The 25331-nt window shown below is 33.8% G+C and overlaps 1 protein-coding gene across 1 annotated transcript; it reads right to left on the bottom strand.

Annotated features, from left to right (window-relative positions):
- Positions 1–19727, bottom strand: LOC110106270. The gene is made up of 3 exons (XM_020836103.2): positions 19271–19727; positions 1535–1708; positions 1–921 (listed from the first exon to the last, which is right to left on the bottom strand). Exons 1-3 carry the CDS (start codon positions 19622–19624, stop codon positions 415–417), a joined length of 1035 nt encoding a protein of 344 aa, XP_020691762.1. The 5' UTR covers positions 19625–19727; the 3' UTR covers positions 1–414.
- Positions 19728–25331: the final 5604 nt, after the last annotated feature.

Below are 25331 nucleotides of genomic sequence, written 5' to 3'. Positions count from 1 at the left end.
TATCAAAACAATGAAAAATTCTTTGACAAAAAAGTTGTTACCTTTGCAATGTTCTGATGCCTATAAAACTCCATTGATTGTGGACTGTTAATAACCGTTGAGTACAGCTGATTCACATCAAATGCCTCTCGCCAATATAATTCAGGCACCAGAAAGCCCAAACAAGTTCACTAAGTAAAAAGTTCAGAATCACTTTGGAAGGATAAACAACTAAAATACTATATTGATATCAAAAGACAAACTTAGCTAAAGTATAAAATGCTCCAAAACACAATCTGTGAATGTAGTCGTTGAGTTGAATGTAATAGGGTTTACTGTCTCTGGCTGAGGAAATTGGCCAATGGAAGAAATTGAAAGCAGAAAGATCATTCCATCAAAAAGCTGAGTTGAGCTTTCGGCCATGAGCGAACTGGTTCAAACTTGAGTCTCCTGCTTCTTAACCATAGCAAGATGTCTCTTCCCACTAACATGTGAGTCATAAACGGCTTTGCTATTGCAAACAACATCACAAAGAGCACATACCATTATAGCCTCTTCAGCAGCACCTCCCTGAACAACCTTATCCTTCTTGGTCTGCAAATCCTCTTTAATTGAAGATGGTTTCTTCACCGCTTCCACATTTATAGTTTGATCTTGACCAACTGTATTTTTCTTAGTAGCAGCAGATGGCTTTGGAGTAATTTTTTCCTGCAATTTTAGTAGATTTGCCTTATGTTTTCTTCCCATTTTATGAGTGTTGAAGGTCTCTTGGCTATTACATTCAATCTTACAGACTTCACAAGAAAAATTTTCAACAATTTTGGGAGCAGCAATGTAACCAAGACCAGCTCTTTTGTTGGGAACTGACTTTTTGGCATATTTCACTTGCTTTAAATGAGCCATTACTTTTGGCACCATAGTACGATAATTAGGTCCCAAGGCCTGAAACATGAAAACAAAACAAGGGAATCTTTATGATTACATAATAGAAAACAAATTACCATTTTAGTACACTATTTGATTACATAATTAAATAATGTATGAATGAAATACAGGTTTCATATACGCAAGAAAGTATAACTTGTGTGCAAATTGTAAGCCAACGACGAAAATATAGATAATATAAGAAAGTGGCCTGCACATATTTATTCATTACATAAGCTTGTGAATCAATCATCATGATAAGAAAAAAATTAGAAGTTATAAAAAATATCATTAAGATTAGCAATTGGCCATATGTCTGGATCCAAGGAATCTTTATGATTTTATAAAATTAATGATAAGTACAATCAATCAAGTAAGTGTGACATCAAAAAGATTGTACATGCATTATTCATTACAAGGAAATACCATATTAAGTTATTAACTAGAGCAGCACATTCAACTAAAAGAGAAAAGAATCAACAACTTTGATTAAACATTTTAACAAGCACTAGATATCTAAATGGCGAGGACAAATAAAATGACATTTTCTAAATAATGGATCATACTTGACAATAAATACGAAAAACACAAAAAGAAAATGCCGAAAGTAATAAGAAACTTTTAGTTTCACCTTAAGAGCATGTTTTTCTCCTGCAAGGTGTGATGCAAATACTTTAGCACTGTTGCAAACTACATTGCACGTTGTACATACTTTTACTTCATCAGCTGCTGCACCTCCTTCAATAATTCTCTGCTTCTTTTCCTCCAAATTATAAATAGTTGAGCGGATCTTCAACTTTCTTTTCTGATAAGAAAGGGACAATGAAAAATGAATTGGCTTAGTCCAGCACGTACAAATGAAGATGAGAATTGAATTTATAAAGCTCAGAGAAGACATTGCAAGACTTGTCAATGAGGACGTATGATTACTTCTTCTGGCAGAATTGTATAATGCTAGAGCCAGAGTATTTATGCCCTAAACTAATATTACTCCAAACGAAAGAACTTGCTTAATCACTACATCAAGCACTAGCTTACAAGTTCGGCAACTAATGCTGCAACGATATTGAAAAAGGGAGACGCAAACAGTTTAAATGAGATTACGTTGTTCCAAATGGGTGTCCAAAAATATTGGAATTTTCAAAATATTTGTGTTCATATCAAATCAAAGAAAAAATTCAATCCATGGTGTGGGAAAAACATTGTTTTTCTCTGAAAAAAAAAACACAACCCAGCTTTTGGGCCTCTTTGGTTTGTGATTCAGAATTAGAAAAATATGTAATACCCAAGAATTTTGAGAAGATAAAAGTTCCAAATTATTACTTTTATATATACACCATTTTGGTACATCTAAAAAATTTAATTATATCTTAATAGAATCATAAAAATTATACCAATCAAATTGGTATTATATATATATATATATATACGAAAATTTGAATGCATAAGCTTACACAAATTAAATGGATTTTAATTAAATATTTCCTAAGTTAACTTAAAATGTTACAGTTCATGGTGGTATTATACAAAATTTGGAAGACCCACTAAAGTTGGCGTGCATTTATTGTGATTGAAATTAAGGGCGGTAATGGTAGTTTAGGATATTACCTTTATATCTATTCCTTTGCTTATAGCTGAAGCTTGCATTCACGGACAAAACAGCTGAGAGAGCTCTTGGTCAAGAGCGGTGAGTAGGGTAGGGCGGGTGCAGGCCTAAGGGAGGAGAGGGGGATTTTGGGGCTTAAGAGGTAAATTTTGAATTTTTAGTAATTTCACTCGTTTATTTGGCTACGAATAAGAGTTGAGGAGCATAGGAGTTATAAGAGGAAAGAATAATTTGAGAAGAAATTGAAATTTTAATAGTGTCAGAAATTATAAACAAATTTTAACCCGCTAAATCAATTATTTAGGTAGTGTAAACACAAAAGAAACGTGGGGCTGTTAATAACGAGACAATTTATCCGGGGAGGAATCGTTGACACCATCAGGTAAGATAAGCAAATCTAACATCAAGAAATGCATTTATTACAAATTAATGTCACTATCTTTCTTTTTTATGATATATTATTGTTACTTTTTTTATATAAAAATCGAAATGTCTCTTTTATTAAAAAAGTTGCTTTTATTTTACTTTAAAGATGCACGCAAATGAATAGAATTATAAAATGAAACTAAGATGTATACACCGAAATGGTAAAACAATGAAATTTTATGAAAGTATCTTCAGAAAAATCATGTACGTTGATAGAATAGTAAGGTTATGAATTGTAGAGGTCGTGCGATAGAGGTGATCCCAGTGGGAGGACAAAGGGTCCTCAATAAAATATGTATATTGAATTGTACAAATAGAGTAATAAAGGCAAGTCTGTTAAGAGGCCAAATGGTCCTCGACACAGTTTCCGACCTTACGATAGTCAAATGAACCACTTTCATATAGACTATCCATTCTAAAGCTGTAATAAGAATTATATATGATATATGTAAGCAACAAAAGATGTTCATTGATAATTTTTTAATAATTGATGATATGTGACTGATACATGAACTCTAATGTTTCCTCTAAGGTTGTTTTAATTAGATATTTTGGTTACAAAGTGATCAGATGTTAAATTAGATATTTCTTACACAATGATTATATATAACATATGAGATAACATGAGTACAAGTAAACTTTTATGTGAATTACTTTCTATTTTTAAATTGTTTATTTTGTTGAATTTCTTTATACTCATGCCCTACTAATATTAAAAACTACTTTAAGAAAGAAAAAATATAAGGTAGAACTCGAATAAAGATCAGGTTTTGATATTTTCAATATATAATTTTTGGTGTATAGTTTTGTTGTAAGATAGAGTTTTAATAGATATGTCCGATATGATTTTTATGAAGTTTTTTATGGGATTCTAAAAGGCTTATGAAAATAGCCATTATGCTTGAGGCAAAATAATAGGGTACAAGCAAAGATATGGAGTGAGTAGGAACCGGGCAAAGAAATTAGGTTGCTTTTATCATCATCCCTTGATGCTGAGTAAACTGATAGTATGTAATTTGAATGAATATTTTATCAATACACTGATTACGAAAAAGGGTTATCTCCCTTGAAGACACAAATAAGGTAGAAAAACATTAGAAATGTTGTAATAGTTGCACCGCCGGAATAAAAAAAAAAAGAAGGAAACATGTAAAACAACAAAAACAAAAAGAAGGCTTCAGTTTGATAGAACACAATCCAAGCTCATTGGGTTAATGAGCTCATTTTGATGATAACTAGGGGTGTCAATTCGGGTCAACGGGTCGGGTTCGGGTCGAACCCGGCACTGTTCGGGTCAACCCGAACCCGACCCGTTTTTAAAAACGGGTCAGGTTTCCAGACCCGAACCCGACCCGATTCGGGTCCGGGTCAACCCGACCCGACACGAATGACCCGGAATTGACCCAAAATTACTAGTTTTCAGGTCAAAAATCGGGTCAATCTTCGTTTTTCGGGTCAAAAACGGGTCAAACTCGGATTTTCGGGTCAAATCTGAATTTTCGTGTCACTTTCGGGTCAATTTCGTGTTTCCGTGTCAACCCGAACCCGACCCGATTTTTAAAACGGGTTGATTTCTTCAACCCGAACCCGACCCGTTTCGGGTTTGGGTTGACCCAAACCCGGATTTTTCCGGGTCGGGTTCGGGTCGTGTTTCGTGTCGTGTCAAAAATTGACACCCCTAATGATAACAAATATATGCTTAAAATGTATTAATAATAAATTAAATTATTATAAGATTGATAGAACAGAAGGATGATGATGAATGCAATGACTTAGAATTGAAAACTTGATCTAATGATCAGGGAGTAAAATCCCAAAATAGTCTTCCGATTATTAGTAAATATTCAATTTAGTCCCAAGGCCAAAAGTTATAGTTAAAATTAACCCTAATAGTTAAATATAAGAGTATTTTAGATATTATAGTTTATATAAAATTATATTAATTTTTGTTATTTATAATATTAAAATCAATACAAAAATCATAATGAAAGTTAACCAACTAAATAACAACAGTGAATAATTAACAAACTTCACTAACTTCAATTATAATTTTTATATTTATTTTAAAAATGATAAATGACAAAATATATAAAAATAATAATATAATCTCACATACATTCTAATACTCAAAATGCCTTCATATTTAACTGTAGGTATTAACTTTAACTATTGGGGCTAACTTTAAAAATTTGTGTTTAAAAATCCAACACCTATATTTTTATATTTACTTATATATTATTTTAGTGTCTAAATTACATCACAGCATGAAAAGATATGTTTTAATTTAAATAAATTAATATTAGTGATATTTTGTATATGATTTAGAGATTTAAGTGATATATAAGTAAATATAAAAATTTTGTGGTATGCTGCCTTTTTTAACTTTTCCTTTTAATTTTTATAATAGCAATTTCTTATCCACATGGCTCCTAATAAGCTTGTTCAAGTATAAGTGTCAAAATACTTTAAACTGCTAAAAGATATTAAGTATTAAAATATTTTAAACTAAAAGTAATATTTAAACTTCACCAATAGATAATTTGACAAAGAAAAAAACATTATACTCTATGTTGGATCATACATATGATCCCATTGTATAAATGATTATGTATTGCACATACAATTATGGATAAGTGGATCACATATACGATATTTTATTTGGAATAAACTAATCATACATATAATTATAAATCGTGCATCTAATCAACCAACGAAGTTCTAAGAACTCTAGGGTTAACCTTGATAGTTTTATGGATAGGAAATACTTGAGTTCGCAAGAATCCCCAAGGGAAATACTTGAGTTCGCAAGCAAACCTATCACTAATTGGTGAAAACAGCGAGAATAATGCAAAATCTGGACGAAAAATCAGCCCCCAAACGATGGATTGCAATGAGAAAATCTAGCCAAACAAAGACAAAGCAAGATACAAGTGATCCTCAATTCGAGAGGAGGATCGTTCTCTCCCAAAACTCTAGAAAAGCAATCTAGAGCCCAAAACACCCAAGAACTCAAGAGAACACAAATATTCAAGCATGAGAAAAACTCCCTCCAACCAGCCCCCTTACTAATACAATTCCTTTCCTAATTTCAAACATCTCACATTCAAATTTTCCCTCTCAAACTAGCCTCTCAAAACCCCTTCTCCCCATTGCTCCAAATGAGCGGCAGCATTAAAGGGGGCGGACCCCACCAGTCCTCCTTTTGTAAATTTGAATAGGCCTAACAGGTTTGCGTATAGCTGTCGAGAAACCTTCTAAGCCTAAATTTAGGCTTATAAATATCACTCGTTGAGATCATCATAGAGTTAGAAGCTTCATAGCAAAAACTCTTTCAAATCCTTCTCATTCCACTCTTTTATTCTGAAGTTTCAAAACAAAAACAATAGCAAAGCTTGTGAAAGCCAAAGTGATACATTTCTAAGCTTTCACAATTTGATATTTCATCAACTACCAAAGCATTGTAAGAAATGTTGTTTTTTTTGTTTTAATAGATTTATTTGTATTTTATATGCTTTAGATTCACTAAATTATAGAGAACTTAATATGTTACAAATTATAATGGGTTAGATTGCACTAGCCCGTGTAAGAGAGTATGCTTGTGCTGGCCTCTCTGCTAGGTCATTAAATGGTGGGACTGGTGGTGGAATTCTAATCTAGGTGGGGAATTAGGCATAGATGTAGATCGGTTGGATGTCGAACACCAAAAAATTATTAAGCATAATTTCTTACGATTGCACTTGTGATTGTGGTTATGTTTACCCACTTACATAAGTTTAAATTGTTAAAGTTTTTCAACCGCCTGAATTTTAATTTGTTAATATTTTTCAAAAGCATCAGCAAATCTTCAACCTCATGTGACTGACGGAAGGGTGAAGAAAACTCTTACCTTATGACAAGAGATGATGTGGTCGATGATATACAAGAGGTAAAGTTCTTAGATATTTTTTATGAAGTGTTAGATGAAGCGTTCAATAATATATATATATATATATATCATGATTAATTAGATGGATATTTTTTGTAAGCTTAAAAATGAAATTGATGATTTTAAAAAAAAAAATTAGAACCCATAATGTAGATCAAATAAAAGAAGTAAGGATTTGCAATTAAAGATAGCTAACAACGTAAAATACTTATTCTCTTTAGGAGCAACTAAGAAAATATGCAAATTAGAATCCAAAACATAATTTAATGATCAAATAAATTCACAAAAATCAACAAGAAATTCAAATTACAAAAATAAGGAACAATTATAACTTTTTCACTTCAATTAGAACCTCTGTTGTGTCAAATTTAAATAAAATCATAAACACTAACAAGCTAATAACAATACCGATAAAAGAAATTTGGTCAAGGAAACATTTCATTAAGAGAAAAAAAATTCTGGCCACATAATGGTACTAAGAGATAATGTTTCCTGAGAATTATGCAGTTACAGTTGTACTGCACTCGAACAAATCACACATCCAACTTACACCAAGATAGACAGCTAGAATAAGAAATTTTATTTAAAGTTATCATATTTCATGCATCAAATCATCAAATAAATTCCACATCACTAGATTAGTAAATATGTTTGAGATAAGATGAGCCTAATTAAGTTGCAAAAATCCCAGCATGACTAATAATAAAGTTATCGGTTATTGTTGAGTCCAAAGTCCACGACTTATTCAACCTTCAAAATTTGAATATTTTTAAAAAATACCCTAAATCTAATTCCCACAAAAGTCAGCTTCAAAACACCCGATTCATAACAAACACACCACGCAAAGTACTCTATCTATGATGCACCGACACTTGTCCTCAATGAGGTATGCAGTGTAGCACGTATTAGACCTAACACACATCCGACACGCTGAAGATGTGTCTGATTAAAAAAGTATTAAAAATAAATTGGACATGTGTGTCCGATATGCGTGTCCTAAATATAATTTTTTATATTTTAAAATTAAAATTAAATTTTTATTTCTTCTCAACAACCACAAATCAAATTGGCCGCACTCAATACCACATTCCTTGAACATACCATTTTCATTTCTATCTATATATCGCAGGTAGGGTTTTACAACAATGCCCGATGCCATCGCAACATCAACGTTTGATGCCGTCATAACATCAATGTTTCAAAACCATCTGAAAATCAAAGTTTGAGGGTAGCAATTTCTACCCCCACAATCACGCCCCCGCACATCGCAACATCTCATCTTTGACCAACATCATCTCAACATAGATGACCGACATTGTCTCAACATTGATGCTCGATGTTCTACTTTTGACAAAATTAACATCTCCCCTCTCGATACTTGAAACACGACATCGGCGGTCAACTCTCGACATCCTAATATTAATCATTTTAAGTACAAATCCTAGTTAAATGATTTATTATTTCTCAATTATTTTTAATATTTTTCTTACTTAATTTTATATACTATTTTAAAAATATAAAAATTATAATATCGTGTCAAACCTGTGTTTGTGTCCTATATTTTTAATAATTGATGTGTCCCGTATCCGTGTTTGTGCATCATAAACTGCTATAACAGCCAAACTCAAGAAAAGCGCAGGAAATTGCAAAGACATGACTGGAATAGCAACAAAATTAGATCCACATTAAATGACCCTAATGTGACAATACTAACCCAAAAATTGTATATCCTCGAGCAACAAAAAGCTACCTCAGGAAACTACAATTCAATTTTGCTTAAGGTCAAATTAGATTTTCTTACTAAATCACATATACTAACATTTCCATGACACATAAAAGAAGCACATTAAAAGAACCACATCAACATCATCATTAATCATACCATAAATATTTATATGTTGATTCTAATGTACTGTATAATTATTGTGCCAACCACGATCATATCTCTCATGATTATTATGTTACAAGATCATATATATATACATACAACCAAGTTTTGCTTGTGCCTAAAGGTACCAAATCCAGTTACCATATACTAACCCCACACAAAGTTTAATGAATATGAACCGAAAGACATTGTCATGTAGGTATGCTTCATGGTGGATATAAGCATGCACTTGGATAGTAGATGCTCAAGATGGATGAAGGACGATTGATTAAAATTCACATCAATGGAGCTAAGAGATGGAGGTCTTGTCACATATAGAAATAATACCGAGAAGAAAATAATAGAGATCAACATAGTTAGTAAGAATAACTTGCAAGATCATTGGCTCTTTTGTGAGACTTGAATTGCCCTCCATCCTCCTCTCTGCTCACGGATCGCTAGGTTTAAGTTCTCCCAACCGTCTCCATTTTTATTGCTCCTGTCACTAGTGCCTATAATAAGGAGAGGTAATGTTGGCACTATGTATCCTCTGGCCCTCACGTGGAACCCTTGCTTTGGTTTGGCCAGTCCCTGATAAATTTTTGCTTGATTTCTTGGCCTAGACATCATGATCTTGGCTCCTTCTAGCCTCTTATCTCTCCTCTATTCCCAGTCCACATTCCACTATTTTCTCTCTGGTTTTTCTGTGGTAAAGCTTGTCCATTACTCGTGTCCATGCCTAGGACTGATCCCTTTGAGGTTTCTCAATTTTATTTTGCCCCATATTCTTTTGTTGAGGCTAGGTAGGAGAAGGGGGAAGGGGGTTAAGAGTTAGGTCCCTCTACCCAATTAAGCTTGATTCTCTTCTCATTTTCACCACGAACCTGCATCTTCATCTTATAGGTTACCTTCCTCATTTCAAGGCAAACCTACACTCATTTTATCTAATAAAGAGATCACTGAGTTGACCTCGCCTTTTTTTTCCTCTCCTAAGTTGGTTAGTTTTCCTAGAGATGTCCAAGTATGGGATTATGCACAATTTCATAATTGAAAAGCATTTTATTGGGGTCCTCTACTCGATTTTGCTCTCTTTCTCTTCTCATTATCATCACAAACTTGTATCTTTACATTATATGTTACCTTCCTCATGTTAAGGCAAACCTACACCCATTTTATCTAACGAGATCATTGAGTTAACCTCAACTTTTTTCCCTCTCCTTTGGTAAGTTTTCCTAGAGATGTCAAAGTTGATTTTGAGAAACATTAGTATCACGCCACAACCTATGCTCCATAACTTGCTCCCATAGTTTTAAAGTATGACACATTAACTTAATACCTTTATAATTCACACAATCTTGTGCATCACCTTTATTCTTAAAAATAGGAATTAACACACTCATTCTCCACTCATCTGACATCTTTTTAGTCTTCAAAATAGTATTAAAAAGTTTAGTAAGCCATGAAATTCCTTCATCTCCTAAGCATTTCCACACCTCTATTGGAATATCATCAGATCCAATAGCTTTTCCACCCTTCATTTTATTTAAAGCCTCTCTAACTTCAGTTTTACTAATATGCCAATAAAAACATAAATCTTTATTTTCATTTAGGGTGCTAAGGTCAGTATAGTCAATCTTATTTTCACAATCTTCATTAAAAATTTTAGCAAAATATCTCATCCAGCTTTGTTGAATATCATCTTCTAAGAAAAATATTTTTTGATCTTCATCCTTAATACACTTCACTTGAACTAAATCCTTACTACTCCTATCTCTTTGTTTGGCTAACTTATATATATATCTTTCTCCCTCTTTAGTATCTAATCTATTATATAAATCACTAAAAGCTAATGTCTTTGCATCGCATATTGCTTTCTTAGCATCCTTACGAGCCACTTTATATATTTTCCAATTATCAGAATTTTTAAAATTAAACCAATTTTTATAACAAAACTTCTTATTTTAATCTTTTCTTGCACATTTGGATTCCACCACCAACTATTTTTACTATTATGAGCTTTTCCCTTTGAAACTCCAAGGACATCTTTTGCGATATTCTTAATATCACAAGCCATTTTTTTCCACATAACATTAGCATCCTCATGCACAGACAAAATCTTAATATCTAAGATCTTATTCTCAAAAATATTTTTGTTAAAATTCTTTAAATGCCCCCATCTAATCCTAGAAAATCGTTTTACTTTATTTTTTATTTTATGCCTCTTTATCTTAAAGTCTAAAACTAATAATCGATGTTGGGTACATAAATTTTCACTCGGAATAACTTTACAATCTTTGCAATCTAAACGATTTAAGTTGGAGCAAGCCTTGCAATGGTTAAATTTCTCTAACATTTTATCTCAACCGGTGCTTTGAAGTAAGTCTAAAAATTTCTAAGTTTAGTTAATTTGGGTTATTTTATCAAGAAATAAAATGCTGGTTATTATACCACAATCATATATCAATCTGAAAATCAGTTAAACATCTTTTTGGCTTCATTTAAAATGAGTTGATTAGAACCATTAGATGGGCTATGTTTTAAGGCATTCTCACCTGATTAGTTGTCCCGAGCTTTAATGTCCTTTAATGTATTTTTGGTGGCAATTTAAGAGTAATTATTACGTCCGGACACCGAACGCGTCCAGAGACCAATAACCACATTCCACGTCACTGGAGCTCGGTACCGAGCACTCGGTATTGCTCGGTATACGTCCAGCTTTCCGGTTTTTTGTCCGGACGTAATAATTTTCCGCAATTTAGATGACTGTTTTTCCTTTTGTCCTTTTTCCATGTGTAATGTGTTCCAATAAAAGGAACTATTTTTCCTCAAAAATGAACATTACTAGTTTTGGTAAATCTGAATTGGTTTTCTTTCAGTTAGTTTTCTATGAATATTCAAACAACTAAAGAATCAAATTGAAGTTTACCGGTAGCATAAAGTTTTTGTTTGTTTTCGAAACTGCAGGGTGTTCAACAACTAAAAGCCACAGATAAGAAAGTTTCTTGTTTCATGTTAATTTCATATTGTTTAATTAGCCACCGATAAGTTGAATTTCTTGCTTGGAGCTAACATCATATATTTTATTCAAACTACCTAACTGACGATCAGCAAAGTTTCTTTCTAGGAGCTGATTTCACATATTTTATTTCTCATCATTGGATAAAATGTACCTATTTTATTAATCTTTTATTAATTGTGGTTGACTTAATTGAAGGGATTGTATGTATAAAATTAGAAAGGAGATGAGGTCCGACAGAAAGGAGAGAGGAGGGAGGTAGGGAGATGGTATAAAATTACTTCTAAAATCTTGCATTGGGCTCAAATAAACTCATATTTTTTTAATATAAAAGATGAAAACAATTCAAGGAGGTTTCTTAGCACAATTATCTATCTTAGGAACCTAGATGATGTTGATGTTTGTACAAGTTGACACACGTCAATTCATGGAATAATAAAATTTACAAAAATTAGATTATAATTAATTGAAATAATTAAATGATAATATACATGCAGAGTGACACATGCCCTTTGTTGTAAGCTTGCGCTTTACAGGCAAGCAACGTAGAGGACTATCATGATTCACTCCTAAAGCTAGCTTTTAATAACATTGATTGCAATTTTCCCTCGACGTCACTAAGGTTTCTCGAGTGATTTTTAGAAGGATAGCGAAAATTTGAGTGAGATATTGAAAGAAGCTGGTGTAAGGAATAGCATGCAACAACATTGTAATTTAGCTAGGATTGAGAGGGCAAGGTCAAGAGAGAGAGTGGGGGAGGAGGGAACTGCAGGGCAAGAGTAGAAGAGCGAGAGATGCAATGAGGAGATAGAGAGAGAGAGAAAGAGAGAGAGAGAGAGAGAGAGAGAGAGGTTTGGAAGTTGGGTGATTTGATTCAGCAGATCAAAGAGAGTATCATGTTATCTATGGGGCTTGTCTAAAGGTAAAAAGGTGTCATTACCGTGGCCGAGGTTGTATGAGAGCTTACGTGCAAAATGTCATAGCTATGGCACATTGCATATTAGGGATCGTGTAAGAATTGTAGTTATGGTGCACATGGGAGAGTCAAGTGCGTTGTGATTTGCAACAACTTTGATGATTGAAGGAGTTCATGGCTTATCAGGCACCATGATCTTGGCTTGAGGACATTGCATATGAAGTTCATCTACAAAAAAAAAGGTGCCATGATCTTGGCTTGAGGACACTGGAGAAGCAGAGATGTGGGATATCATAGTTTCAGCTTGTTGTGCATGGATCGTGCAAGAGAGGTAGTTATGACGTATGTGGGAAAGACAAGTGCGAGTGTTGGCTTACTATAGTTTCAATGGTTTGAAGGAGTTAATGGATTATTAGGTCAGATGTGTCTGGATCAAAATCATTACCCCCGAGTTAATGGATTACTAAGTCAGATATGTGTGGATCAAAATCATTACACCCACCCACCACGTACTTTTTTTGGTTAGTGCAAAAAGCTAAAGCTTCTCAGAAAGATAAGCATCACAGAGGCAAGCTTGAAAGGCATCGCCATTGAAGAAAATTTGAACTAAAAACAATAACAAAAGATGAATAAGTTAACAAGATAATTGAAGAAAATTCGAAGTAGAAGCAACCAATGTTATTAAAGGTAATATAATAGCCTAATGCATGAAGCAATAAGCACTCACCAAAGCAAAGTGAGTCTCTAAATTTCAACTATTTTAATTACAATGAATACTTTTGAAAAGTATAATATGATAAGATCATCACATTAAAATATTAAATTGTATTAGACATGCATTTTCAAGTTTTGTTTATTCACAAATTGAACATCCAAAGCACCTTTGATAACACTAGAAGTATTATTGAAGAAGTCATCATTGCTCTAATTGCAAATTCAAAAGCGAACAAAATCACGATTATAAGAAACAATATCAATAAAATCCAAACAAAAGTTATGCAATAGCTAAAAAGCCCTCAACAACAATATTGAAGAATTAGTAAAACAATGAGTCATAAATAAGGTTGATGAACTATTATCTCTAATAAACATTACAATAAAGAGACTGGAGGATGAATCTCACTTAATCAATGGGATAATCTCACTTAATCATTTGGATAAAAAACAAACTACTATCAATGCATTGTAGATTCAATCCTTCAAGTTGTGGTTAAGAAATATAAGATTAATTGCTACGCACATTGAAACCCTTACCCTCAAGACCTAGGGCTAACATCGAATGTAATTCACTATTTATCATCATTGGGAAATAGATAAATGAGGTACTAGTGATATTATACCCATAAAATTTTGTGCAATCCTTATAGGATAAAGAAATTCTGCATTGAAGAAATCAACAATATGAATACAAAAGGAGAAAAGTATATAAAGTTAGTTACACCATCACCAAAGGTTCTGAAGGCCAAGGGCCAAGTCAATAGTTTGGTCAATGTGTTTCAATGATTAAAAATTCTCTTCTTTCAAGAAATTAAAATGGCACACATCATCCTCACCCTTACCAATAAGAACAATAAAAAGAAGGATGTTAGGAAAAGATATCATCAATTAGAGGTGCAAAGAGGCATAAGGAGGCAAAAAAAATATTTGATTAGATGCCAAATCCTTGACATAGAAATTAGAATTGATAATAAAATCAAAATGTAAAGCACGTATATAGGTACGAAGCCTAGATTCTAATATACTAAGGTTGAGACTCTGGTAGGTTCTATCATGTCATAGGTCACAAAAAAGTGTGTAAAAATAGTGTAAACTGCTATGCAATATCTGCCAATATAAATATAAGCACAGCCATAAAAAATAATTACGACTTTCAATTTTTTTAATGCATAATAATTACATTAGCATAGTCAGCAACTATGATTTCTATGCATGTATAGGATTAATGAATGCATGCAGAGGAGATGAAAAAAAGTCAAGAAATCATTGAAATAATAGTCTATGAGCAAATTCAAAAGGTGTTTGATAGGTTATCCTAATGTCAAAACAATTCTAGGCAAACTCTCGTAAGATAAACTACCTAAGATCATTTTGTGCTAGAGACAAAAGAAGTTTTGATGTGAAACTACATGGAGTTACTTGAGAAATTATAACGATCAATTGACCAAAACGTGCCAATATATAATTATTGCTTGCAATAAAGATAGATTTCAGAAATCAAAATTTTTAACTTGCTTAGGCAAAGAAGTGCTATTGAGATTAGCCAAACAATTTAATCAAAAATCCAAAACAATAGTAAATGTTACATGCTCATAACAAAAACCAACACTTAATAACGAGAAGTTCACCTTGAGCACCTTCTCACTCTTCCACTCTTAGGCTTTAGCGGAAAAAGACGAACCCTATAAGGAAGGAGATTACCACTAGGAAGATGGCGCCGAAGACCTTCGTCGAAGGAGAGGTAGCCGACAGTGGAGGAGGCAACAGGTGACTGATGATGAGCCAAGGCGTCTTGGGTTTTTGAAGATCAAGCGTCCCCGCTAAACAGTAGAGGATACGATTGACGTAGTTTTCCACCGATTCGTCGTACTCCCAATCGGGCTCGTAGAAAGGGGAGCGGAGAATGTCGATTTCCCCGAGGGGATTGTAAGCGAGGTCATGATCGACCTCAGGATCGGCCATGCACCAATGACGATGGGGTTGGGAGAGGAGGACGCCTTCTTCTCTTGGCTTCAAGTCTCATGAGCAAACTAGGGTTTCCCAAGAGAGGGGATGCAAAGGACAGGGGGCGGCCAAAGTGGGGAGAAGGGGGAGGAGCGGTTTGGGTGAGGGTTTGGATTAGGTTAGAAAAGAGGAGAAGAAATTTAATCAAAATCTGAAATTAATTACATATTTTTTTAAAGTGGATTTGGCGGGATTTAATTTGAATTTTGAATTAGAATTAAAGTGGGATTGGGAGCTTTAATGGGAATTAATGGGGGAAGCCACCAATGGGGGACCGACGGCTTTGAGAGGAGGGAGGGAGTGGTGGGGAGAGTTTTATGAGTTTCCAAAACAACACCTGGGAATTAGGAAAGATATCATGAAATCCAATTTAATTTAAATTTCAAATAGACTTGAATTTATGGACTTTCCTAATTAAGATTTGCAAATAAGGAATTTTTTTTAAATTTGAATTTCAAATTGAGGTAATTACTTTCCTTTTCTCTTGGAGCTAATTTAGGAAGGGAGTTATGATGATTAAAGCCATCATAATGGAAGAGTTCAATGGGTGGGCCAGCGGTGGGGATGGGTAAGGGTTTAGCGTCAAAGGATTTGAGGATGGCGTGAAGGTGGCCAATGGATTGGGTAGAGAGGTATGTGGCCAGCGGCTTGGGAGGAAGCTAGGGGTCGACGGGTGGAGGAAGGAAGAAAGGGAAGAAAGAGATAGACCATGAGCCACATAATCTTTCAATGACTGGTGGGTATTGTGCTCGCCCTTACCTCAGGCTCTCTCTCTTCTCTCTAGTGCACACACAAGATGAAGAAGACAAATATAAAATTTTCATTCAAATATTCATCATCCTTTTACAAAGCATAAGGCCACTATATATAGGCCTCCAACATAAATAAAAGCAAAGTACATAAATGCCCTTAAGGCTACAATAAGAAAACACTCCTCACAGGGGTAAACTCGGAAAAACTGAAAATAAAATAGAATGCATCAAAAGTAAGGACTCTAAATCGTGACCGTCAATCTACGATCTCTTCGTCGGTACACGTGTCGGAATTTCTGAGTGATATCCTCATCAAGTTTGTCTGAAGGGAGTGTATAACTCCAAGTGCATGGTTTGTGCTTCATTCAACCTAGTTGGAGAAATTATAAAGCTATCAAGTTGGTGGCGCAAACTACCACTTTCTGCCATTCTTTGAATTGGACTTGTGCTCAGGCGCATGAATTTATAAGAACAAAAAAGGTATTGGCTTATGAGATCAAAAACTCGTTAGGAAATTTTTATGGTCTAGCTTGGTAAGTCTTTCTTGTTAAATGTGCTTTGATTAAGACTCACATCACAATTTGTAGCCTATTGGCTTATTTACTTTCTTACCCCTTCAGGCATAACTATAAAAAAGATTTAAAACCAAATTTTGTGGCTTGACATATGCTAAGTAATCCATTTCCTTGAAGAGTGGCTTGACATATGCTAAGTAATCCATTTCCTTGAAGAATGGCTGGAATGACTTTTTAGATAATGTATTTTGGCTTATAAGATTCAAACTCAAAATTAAACTAATATTGGGTCAGTTTCATGTTCAAGTTCAAAAGACGACTTATGTGTGAGTTGATGTCATTATACACTGATAATCTTATTAAGTCCAAATCATCATTAGAATGAGTTCTATGGGGCTATAATATCCTTAATAAAGGTTAAAATTAACCTTAGGGGGTACTAGTGCTTGTGTATCACGATAGCAACTAACAAGTTATTCATGGATGTTATACAATGTGTAAGGCTGATGATGAAACAGACTAACAACTTTTTCCACATTGCTCTTTCTCAATGGTAATTTTCAATAATTTATCTAGAGGAGGAGAGCCTTGAAATGTGTGCACAATGAACTGGAACAAACGGTGACGCTACAACGAAAAAGAAACGATACCAATTATTAGCAAGTTTGAAAAACACAATAGCTACAGCTATTTAGGGGAAAAAATATGAAAAAACTTTTAGAGATCTAAATGCATTTCCTTGGATATGCCCGAGAAGAACAAGAAAGCTGTATTTATCAAATAAAAATTGACACAAAAAACAAGTGCTCTAGAAGTTAAGAGTGAGTTTAATCCGAAAGGTGGTGGTCCTTCCACACTCACATCCAAAAAAAATGGACACCATCACACCTAAAGGAAAAAAAAAGGTAATTCTTTCTCATTTCCAAAAGAGCATTCCAGAAAAGATGCCTCGTAATGAGGTAAAAATTCAAAAATGATCCAATGGCTTTTGAATTTTTACAAGCAAAGGAGAGTACTTATCCAACAATTAAGGTTGTCAATGCACTCCTCACTAGCAGTTGAATTCTAAGGGGTCAAGAGCTTGACTGCTGGCAACAATAGGGCCAGACTAGGGCTGCAAATGAACCGAGCCGAGCCGAGTATGTGCATGTTCATGTTTGTGTTCATTTAATATCAGTTTGTTCAAGTTTGGTTCATGTTTGTTCGAGCTTTATTATTTGTGTTCATGTTTGGTTCATTTAAATTAATGAGTGTTCATGTTTGATTCATGTTTGGTTCGTTTAGTGGTTATCGAGCTTTAAACAAACAAGCATGAGCGAGCTATAAACGAGCTCTACTTTTAGATGTTCATTAACTTAACAAACGAGCTTTATCGAACTTCCTAATAAACGATTACATCAAACATCTTCGCGAACATATTTAACGAATTTTTTTAAACTATCAAACACGCTCATGAACATATCTATGAACAAACACATTTATAATAAAAGCAATTATCTATGTAAAATGAAAATAACATTAATCAATATGAATATATTTTTAAATGAAGCTTACCTGTTGTATATTCTTTATTCAAATATTAATTACTTTTATCGAGCTTATTCACGAGTTCAAAATCGAACACTAATCGGGCTTTTATCGAGCTTAATGTCGAGCTTGTTCACGATCTTTAAACAATGTTGTTCGCGAACATAAATGAGTCGAATGCATTAGTGTTCAAGTTTGTTTATTTAATAATCGAGTATTTAAATTATTGTTCAAGTTTGTTTGTTTAGTTAATTAAATGATCACAAAAGAGCCTTAATCGAACCAAACAACGAGTAGCTCATTGAACGCTTGGTTCGCTTGCAGCCCTAGGCTACACTGTCGAACCCTTACAATCGACAAAATAAAACCCATGGATGTAGGGGCACTCATGAGGAAGACAAAGGCTTGGCTCAACCCAACCAATATATAATATGGCTTGCGTTGCTCAAAAAATGCATACTGAGATCCACAAGAGTTTGTTTTGAGATTAATGTTTTTTTTTTAAAGATTTGTTTGAGTACAACAAAATTTTAAAAACTTTATTTCTAAGCCCGTTTGCAATTAACCAGACTAATCTACAACTGGACTGCAATCAACCAAACTAATCTACAGTTTAAATGTGAGATTTGCTAAATTTTTGTCCAAGGATTATATAGGATTTACCTATATATAAATATAAATGAGCTTAAATCTTTGTGAATATATTGAAGCTGTATCTTGATAGAGAAGGCTGATTGAACTTATAAAAGTCTCGTGTAAGAGACATCCCGCATGCTAACGGGAAAGAAGGATAAGCTATTGATGAAAGCTGATTGAACTTAGGATAAAGTTATTATCATTAATATCCAAATAATCACTCAACTTCCAGCTTACGCAGAAAAATATGACGCTTATAGAATAACTATTTGCTGTGATATTAATTATTATCCGATGCCTCAACTCATATCAATGGAACCTAAACCATATTCTTTAGCACAAAAAATAACAATATCGATGGAGAAGAAGATACCTAAATAAACCAAAAACAAAGAGAACCGCCATTTACCCAAAACAATACTCCAGTTATATTTTGACCAAATTAAGGGGAAATGCTTACAGCTTGCTGCAATGACGCCGCTGCTAAGGCCTGCGCATAAGCGTACGGATCGGTGTGCTGATGTGGCTGATAAGCGCCATATGTCATAGCCTGACCGTCCAATCCCCTTTCCACAGCATAGTGCTCTGCAGCCTGGGCTACGCCGCCGTCGGCGAAGACAAGGGAGGATGAAGATGCATCTTCGTGTCTGACAATCGGATTAGGGTAAGGATTGGGATTTGCGGTGGAATAGTATGCCGAGTATAGATGCGCAGCCGCAGCCTGCGGCGGCGGGGGCTGGGGCTGGGGATGTGGCTGCACCAGCGTTTGAGGCGCAGCGTCGAGATGGTGGCTATTGTGAATCCCGTAATCCATGAGATCGCATGGGCCGGTTCAAAGGTCTGTTGCGGTGTTGCCCTCACGCTCTCGGAGTCGGGGAAGAAGTGTAGATAGAGAGAGCGGATAAAAAATACTCTTGTTTTCTAGTATTTAGGTTGGATTTAGCTAAATGATTTTATTTATTTTTTTAGGATGTTAAATTTAAAAAATATTTTTAAAATGTTAAATTCAAATAAATCATATGAAATTATTTGATAATATAATTAAAGATTTAAGGTGATTAACTCGTATGGGATTTATGTAAATAAAATTTATGAAATAATAATAATTAATACAAAGCAATCAAAATATCACAATGAAAAAATGAAAAATATAATTTTTTATTATTTTTAAAAAATAAAGTATAACGCGTATTCAAGTTAATCGGTATAGTTGAGTTGTTGCCTATGAGTGGATTAATATATTATTACATAAACTATGTAAAATTAATTACATTTGTTCTTAAAAATTTTTATAAATCTTAATTAGATTACTTCTCTTTGGTTTTTGTCTATGCTCTTAGTAGAGCCTTAGGCATGTTTAAGGGTTGCTTTTCCTCATCACAATTTCTTTGTTTTCTGTTTGAGCTTTGTTTGAGATAGTTTTCTTACTATTTTTTAAAGCAATTTTTTTTATTGAAGATAAGAATTGATAAATAATGATGCATTCATTTTGAAATGTCTATTTGTATATTAATGAGTTGTTATGTGAAGTGGTGCCATTTAATTTTAGATTATCTCTAGTAACCCATATATTTGTGATCAAGATGTTCTTTTTAAAAACAGCGTAATAATATCAAACCTATAATGATGGAGTATGATACACTATCAATAGATATATAAATATTATCAGCATTTAGACTTGGGCTTCATTTGTGACTGCTTTTTTTATTGCTTCTGAAAACGGAGTTTTAGTACAAAAATTTAATGCCTCATTTGATTAGGCATATTTCCTCCATTCTCTATTTGAATACGTCAAAATCAGTTAGTGTTATTTGTTTGGAATCAAAACTTAATCGTAATTACTTTTCAGTAAATGTTGTTTTTTTTGTGGTTACGAAATTTGTTTTGTATCTTCTTTTCCGTCACAGAACAAAGTTTTGGAAACAATTTCCAAACTAACACCCAGCCACCACGCACCTCAAAGCATGTTTTATTAGCTCTTCGTTGTCTTTCTCAGAAATATAGGGTCGTTTAGTTCACTTCGCCCACTCCAAAGAAAACCCAAATCTGCTATCCATATATCATATTTAGACATCTGGATTAATGTGAATTGTCACATTTTGCGATTGTGTTTGTAGTTTATTTGAGGAAATATGTGTGTCTTATATAATAAAATGGAATTACGAAAATGCTTTTTCTTGCTGACAACATAAATTGATTTTCTAGCATAAATATATTTATGTAAACTTAACCTAGTAAAATAAAAAATTTAATTACGTATACTTAAATTTAAGTATGTGTAATTTAGGCTTTTATAATAAAATTGCTAAAACTGAACTCCTAAACAAACAATTTAAATATGTTTTCAAGTATTAATAAGCACTAAAAAAATATTACTCAAACAGCATATCTTTCTTGAAACTCCATTTTATTAAACCTCTTTTTCTTAACATCGTTTTCTAAAACTCCTTTTACCGTAAGAAGAAACTGAACCAAACAAGGCATAAGTTTTGTACTAAAACTTTATTTTAAGAAGCAATAAAAAGCCGTCCCAAACGAAGCCTTGGTAGTTCTCTGATAAGTGAAGAAGAACATTAATGTGAGCCAACATTTATCTTTAGGAAGGCAAAGCGAACCAAACGTTCGACGAGCTACTTATTGCTCGGTTCGATTAAAACTCGTTTGTGATCGTCTAACTAACTAAACAAGCAAACTTGAACAACATTTTTAATACTTGATCCTTAAATAAACAAGCTTGAACACTAATGTGTTCAGTTCATTTATGTTCACGAACAACATCATTTGAAACTCGTGAACATGCTCGACATTAAACTCGATTCGTGTTTGATTCAGAACTCATGAATAAGCCCGATAAAACTCGATTAATGTTTAATTATAAAATTGATAAATATACATAATATAAATATTTTACTTTATTATAATATAATGATATAAATATTTTTAATTAATAAATTTTAAAGTAATTAAGCATTATAATATATGACATTGTAGTTTTCATTTTCTTATAATTTCTAATTTATTTAATTACATCATTAGATCTTGCTCATTTGATAACTCAAGAATACTTGTTAGATTTATTCATGAACATACTTGTTTGATAATTTAAAAAAAAATGTTAAATATGTTCGCGAACAGAGCTCGTTAAGGCTTGTTTGTTTAAAGCTCGATAAGCACTAAATGAACCGAACATGAACCAAATATGAACACCATTAATTTAAACAAACCAAACATGAACACAAACAATAAAGCTCGAATCAAACACGAACCAAACTTGAACAAGCTAATAATAAATGAATTCAAATATGAACACTCACATACTTGACTCGGTTCAGATTGTTTGCAGCACTATTTATCTTGTTGATGATCGAATAAGAGATGCTTAACAAGAATGAAGACTTAATACCAAGGAGAATCCAACAAGGGATAAAATGGATAAGAGAAAAATATGTTTAAGTGAGACTTGCATTTGTAGAAAACTACCATGATATTTTTGAAGGACAAAGATGATCACCTCCATAAAGATTTATGTAATAAGAGATCATTTTTTATGAAGTTCTCAAGCATAGCATTTCAACCTGTAGATATTAGATTGTGATAGTGCTGATGAAAGATAATTGCTAGCTAATGTGTGTTAGATATCATGCATTGAATGAAAACATGGCAAAGAATCACTATGTGATTGAAAACTCATTCATTTTATTTTTCTTCTTGGATTTTAGCCATGCAAGATGAGTTGAATCAATTTGTTATGAATGATGTTTGGGAGCTTGTAGAAAGACCAAAGGGACAAAGTGTAGTTGGAACAAAGTGGGTCTTTAAGAACAAGGTAAATGATTTTGGAGTGGTGGTTAGGAATAAAGCAAGATTAGTGGCTAAGGGGTATAACCAAATAGAAGGGATAGACTTTGAGGAAATTTTTGCACCTGTAGCTAGATTGTAAGTCATTAGAGTGTTATTAGCATTTTTCTGTTATAAAGGATTTAAGCTTTTTCAAATGGATGTTAAGAGTGTCTTTTTAAATGGAAAAATAAAAGAGGATGTGTTTGTAGAACAACCCCCAGGTTTTGAGAGTTCTCAATTTTCAAATTATGTTTTTAAATTAAAAAAGGCTTTGTATAGTTTAAAGCATGCACCAAGAGCTTGGTATGAGAAGCTTAGCACATTCTTACAAGAAAGGGAGATTGTTAAGGGGAGCGTAGACACCACCCTTTTTCTTAAGAAAATTGGAGATGATTTGCTCATTGTCAGATTTATGTAGATGACATACTTTTTGGATCTTCTAATAATAAACTTTGTGACGAGTTCTCTAAAATAATGAGTAGAAAATTTGAGATGAGTTTGATGGGAGAGTTGTCCTACTTTTTGGGGTTTAGAATAAAACAATTGGATGATGGAACCTTTCTTAATCAAATAAAATACATAAATGATATTTTGAAGAAGTATGAGATGGATAAATCTAAGCTAATTAATACTCCCACGACTTCTAGTGTTCCATTGGATAAGGACCCAAGTGGTAAGTCTGTTGATCAAAAGAAGTATAGAGGCATGATTGGATCTTTACTTTACCTAACTACGAGCCGACCTGATATAATGTCTAGTGTTTGCCTTTGTGCTAGATTTCAAGCTGACCCTAAGGAATCCCACTTGACTGCAGTTAAGAGAATTTTTAGATACCTTTTGGGGACCCAAAGCTTAGGGATTTGGTATCCTAGACATATCACTTTTTTTAAGATTATTGGCTTTTCTGACTCTTATTTTGCAGGATGCAAGGTGGATAGAAAAAGCACTTTAGGAACTTGTCAATTCATAAGATAATCTTTGGTCTCATGGTCTAGTATGAAGAAGCACTTCAGTTAAGAGAATTTTTAGATACCTTTTGGGGACCCAAAGCTTAGGGATTTGGTATCCTAGACACAGCACTTTTTTTAAGATTATTGGCTTTTCTGACTCTTATTTTGCAGGATGCAAGGTGGATAGAAAAAACACTTCAGGAACTTGTCAATTCATAGGATAATTATGTTGGTCTCATGGTCTAGTATGAAGCAAAATTATGTTGCACTCTCCACTGCTGAAGCTGAGTACATTGCTCTTGGAAGTTGTGTGGCCCAAGTCCTTTGGTTGAAACAACAGGTATTAGATTTAGGATTACCTGTAGGCACCATCTCAATTTTTTCTGACAACACTTGTGTCATATGCATCTCTAAAAATCTTATCCAACATTCAAGGACTAAGCACATTGACATTAGGCATCACTTCATTAGAGACTATGTGACTAAAGAAGATATTAAGTTACACCATGTAACAACTGAAAATCAACTGTCTGACATCTTTACTAAACCACTGGCCTTCGACACTTTCAGCTCTTTAAGGACCAGATTGGGTGTGATTGACATAAATGCATGAAACTTGATCTTTTAGTTATTTTCTTTTGCTTTTTGTTGCAAATTCAGTTTCATGGACTATGTTTTGATGATTGGCAAACACTCTTACTTTTCTTCAACTGCCTGTTACTACTGACATTTCAGGAATCAAAGATCGGACGGAAATCAGAACCAGCTCAAGATTGGAAAGATTAGGGTTGAATCAGTCTGTATTTTTCTTTTTTTTTCTTTCTTGAGTCAATTGTAATTGTTTGAAGTGACTGATATAAAGTAACCCTACACACACACTTGAGAGATTTAGAACTTGAGTTTTTACTCACATCGTCTCGGATAATATTTATATCTGGACGATCGAGTTCAAAACAAAAGATCTAATCATGATTTCTTAGTTAAGGTAGCCGTAATTAACTGATCGGCTTGGACGATACCTGTATCGGCCATGACGATATGCTCAATACAGAAAGAGTTTGCCGCCATGATCAATTTAAGTATTCTATATTTTTGGAAATCGGCCAGGACGATTCTTTGATCGGCCTGGACGATATTGTATAATTATGCCTAAATTGATCCGGCAATTATGGGAGTAATTAAGGATGATTGATACTATCACATCGTCCTGGACGATCGTAAGATCATCCTAGATGATCCATTTAAAAACCCTTGGTTGCTCCTGGACGATAAATATCTGCCAATACAAATTCAGGGCGATGCTCTAACCAATTTGGATCAAACAGCTCAAATTCAGGGCGATGCTCTGGACGATTTTCCTCTGATTTGAACTGATCGACTGGGAGCAAATTTTTAATTGTCCAGTTTGCATTCGGGGCGATCTTATGAGATTTGTACTGATCGGCCAGGACGATTTAAATATCGTCCTGGACGATAAAGTCGGCAACTTGCAATTAAGGAGCACCTTTGAAGCTCTTCTATTTAAGAGCTCTTGTTCAACATTTTTGAACATCCTTGGCTGTTGTCTTGACTTGAGAAAACCTAAAGGAGAGAGAGAGAGGGAGAGAGAGAGAGATGATCTTGTGAGGGGGAGCTTGTGAGGGGATTCACAAGGGTTGCTCTAAGTATTGTTCCACTTCTTCTTCCTAGAGTCTCTTGTCCTTGGAGAGGATGGGAGAGGTAAGCTTCAGC

The sequence above is a fragment of the Dendrobium catenatum genome, unplaced genomic scaffold, assembly GCF_001605985.2.
Source record: "Dendrobium catenatum unplaced genomic scaffold, ASM160598v2 fragScaff_scaffold_313, whole genome shotgun sequence".
Classification (NCBI taxonomy): domain Eukaryota; kingdom Viridiplantae; phylum Streptophyta; class Magnoliopsida; order Asparagales; family Orchidaceae; genus Dendrobium; species Dendrobium catenatum.
This window is presented reverse-complemented; position numbering and strand designations above follow the sequence as displayed.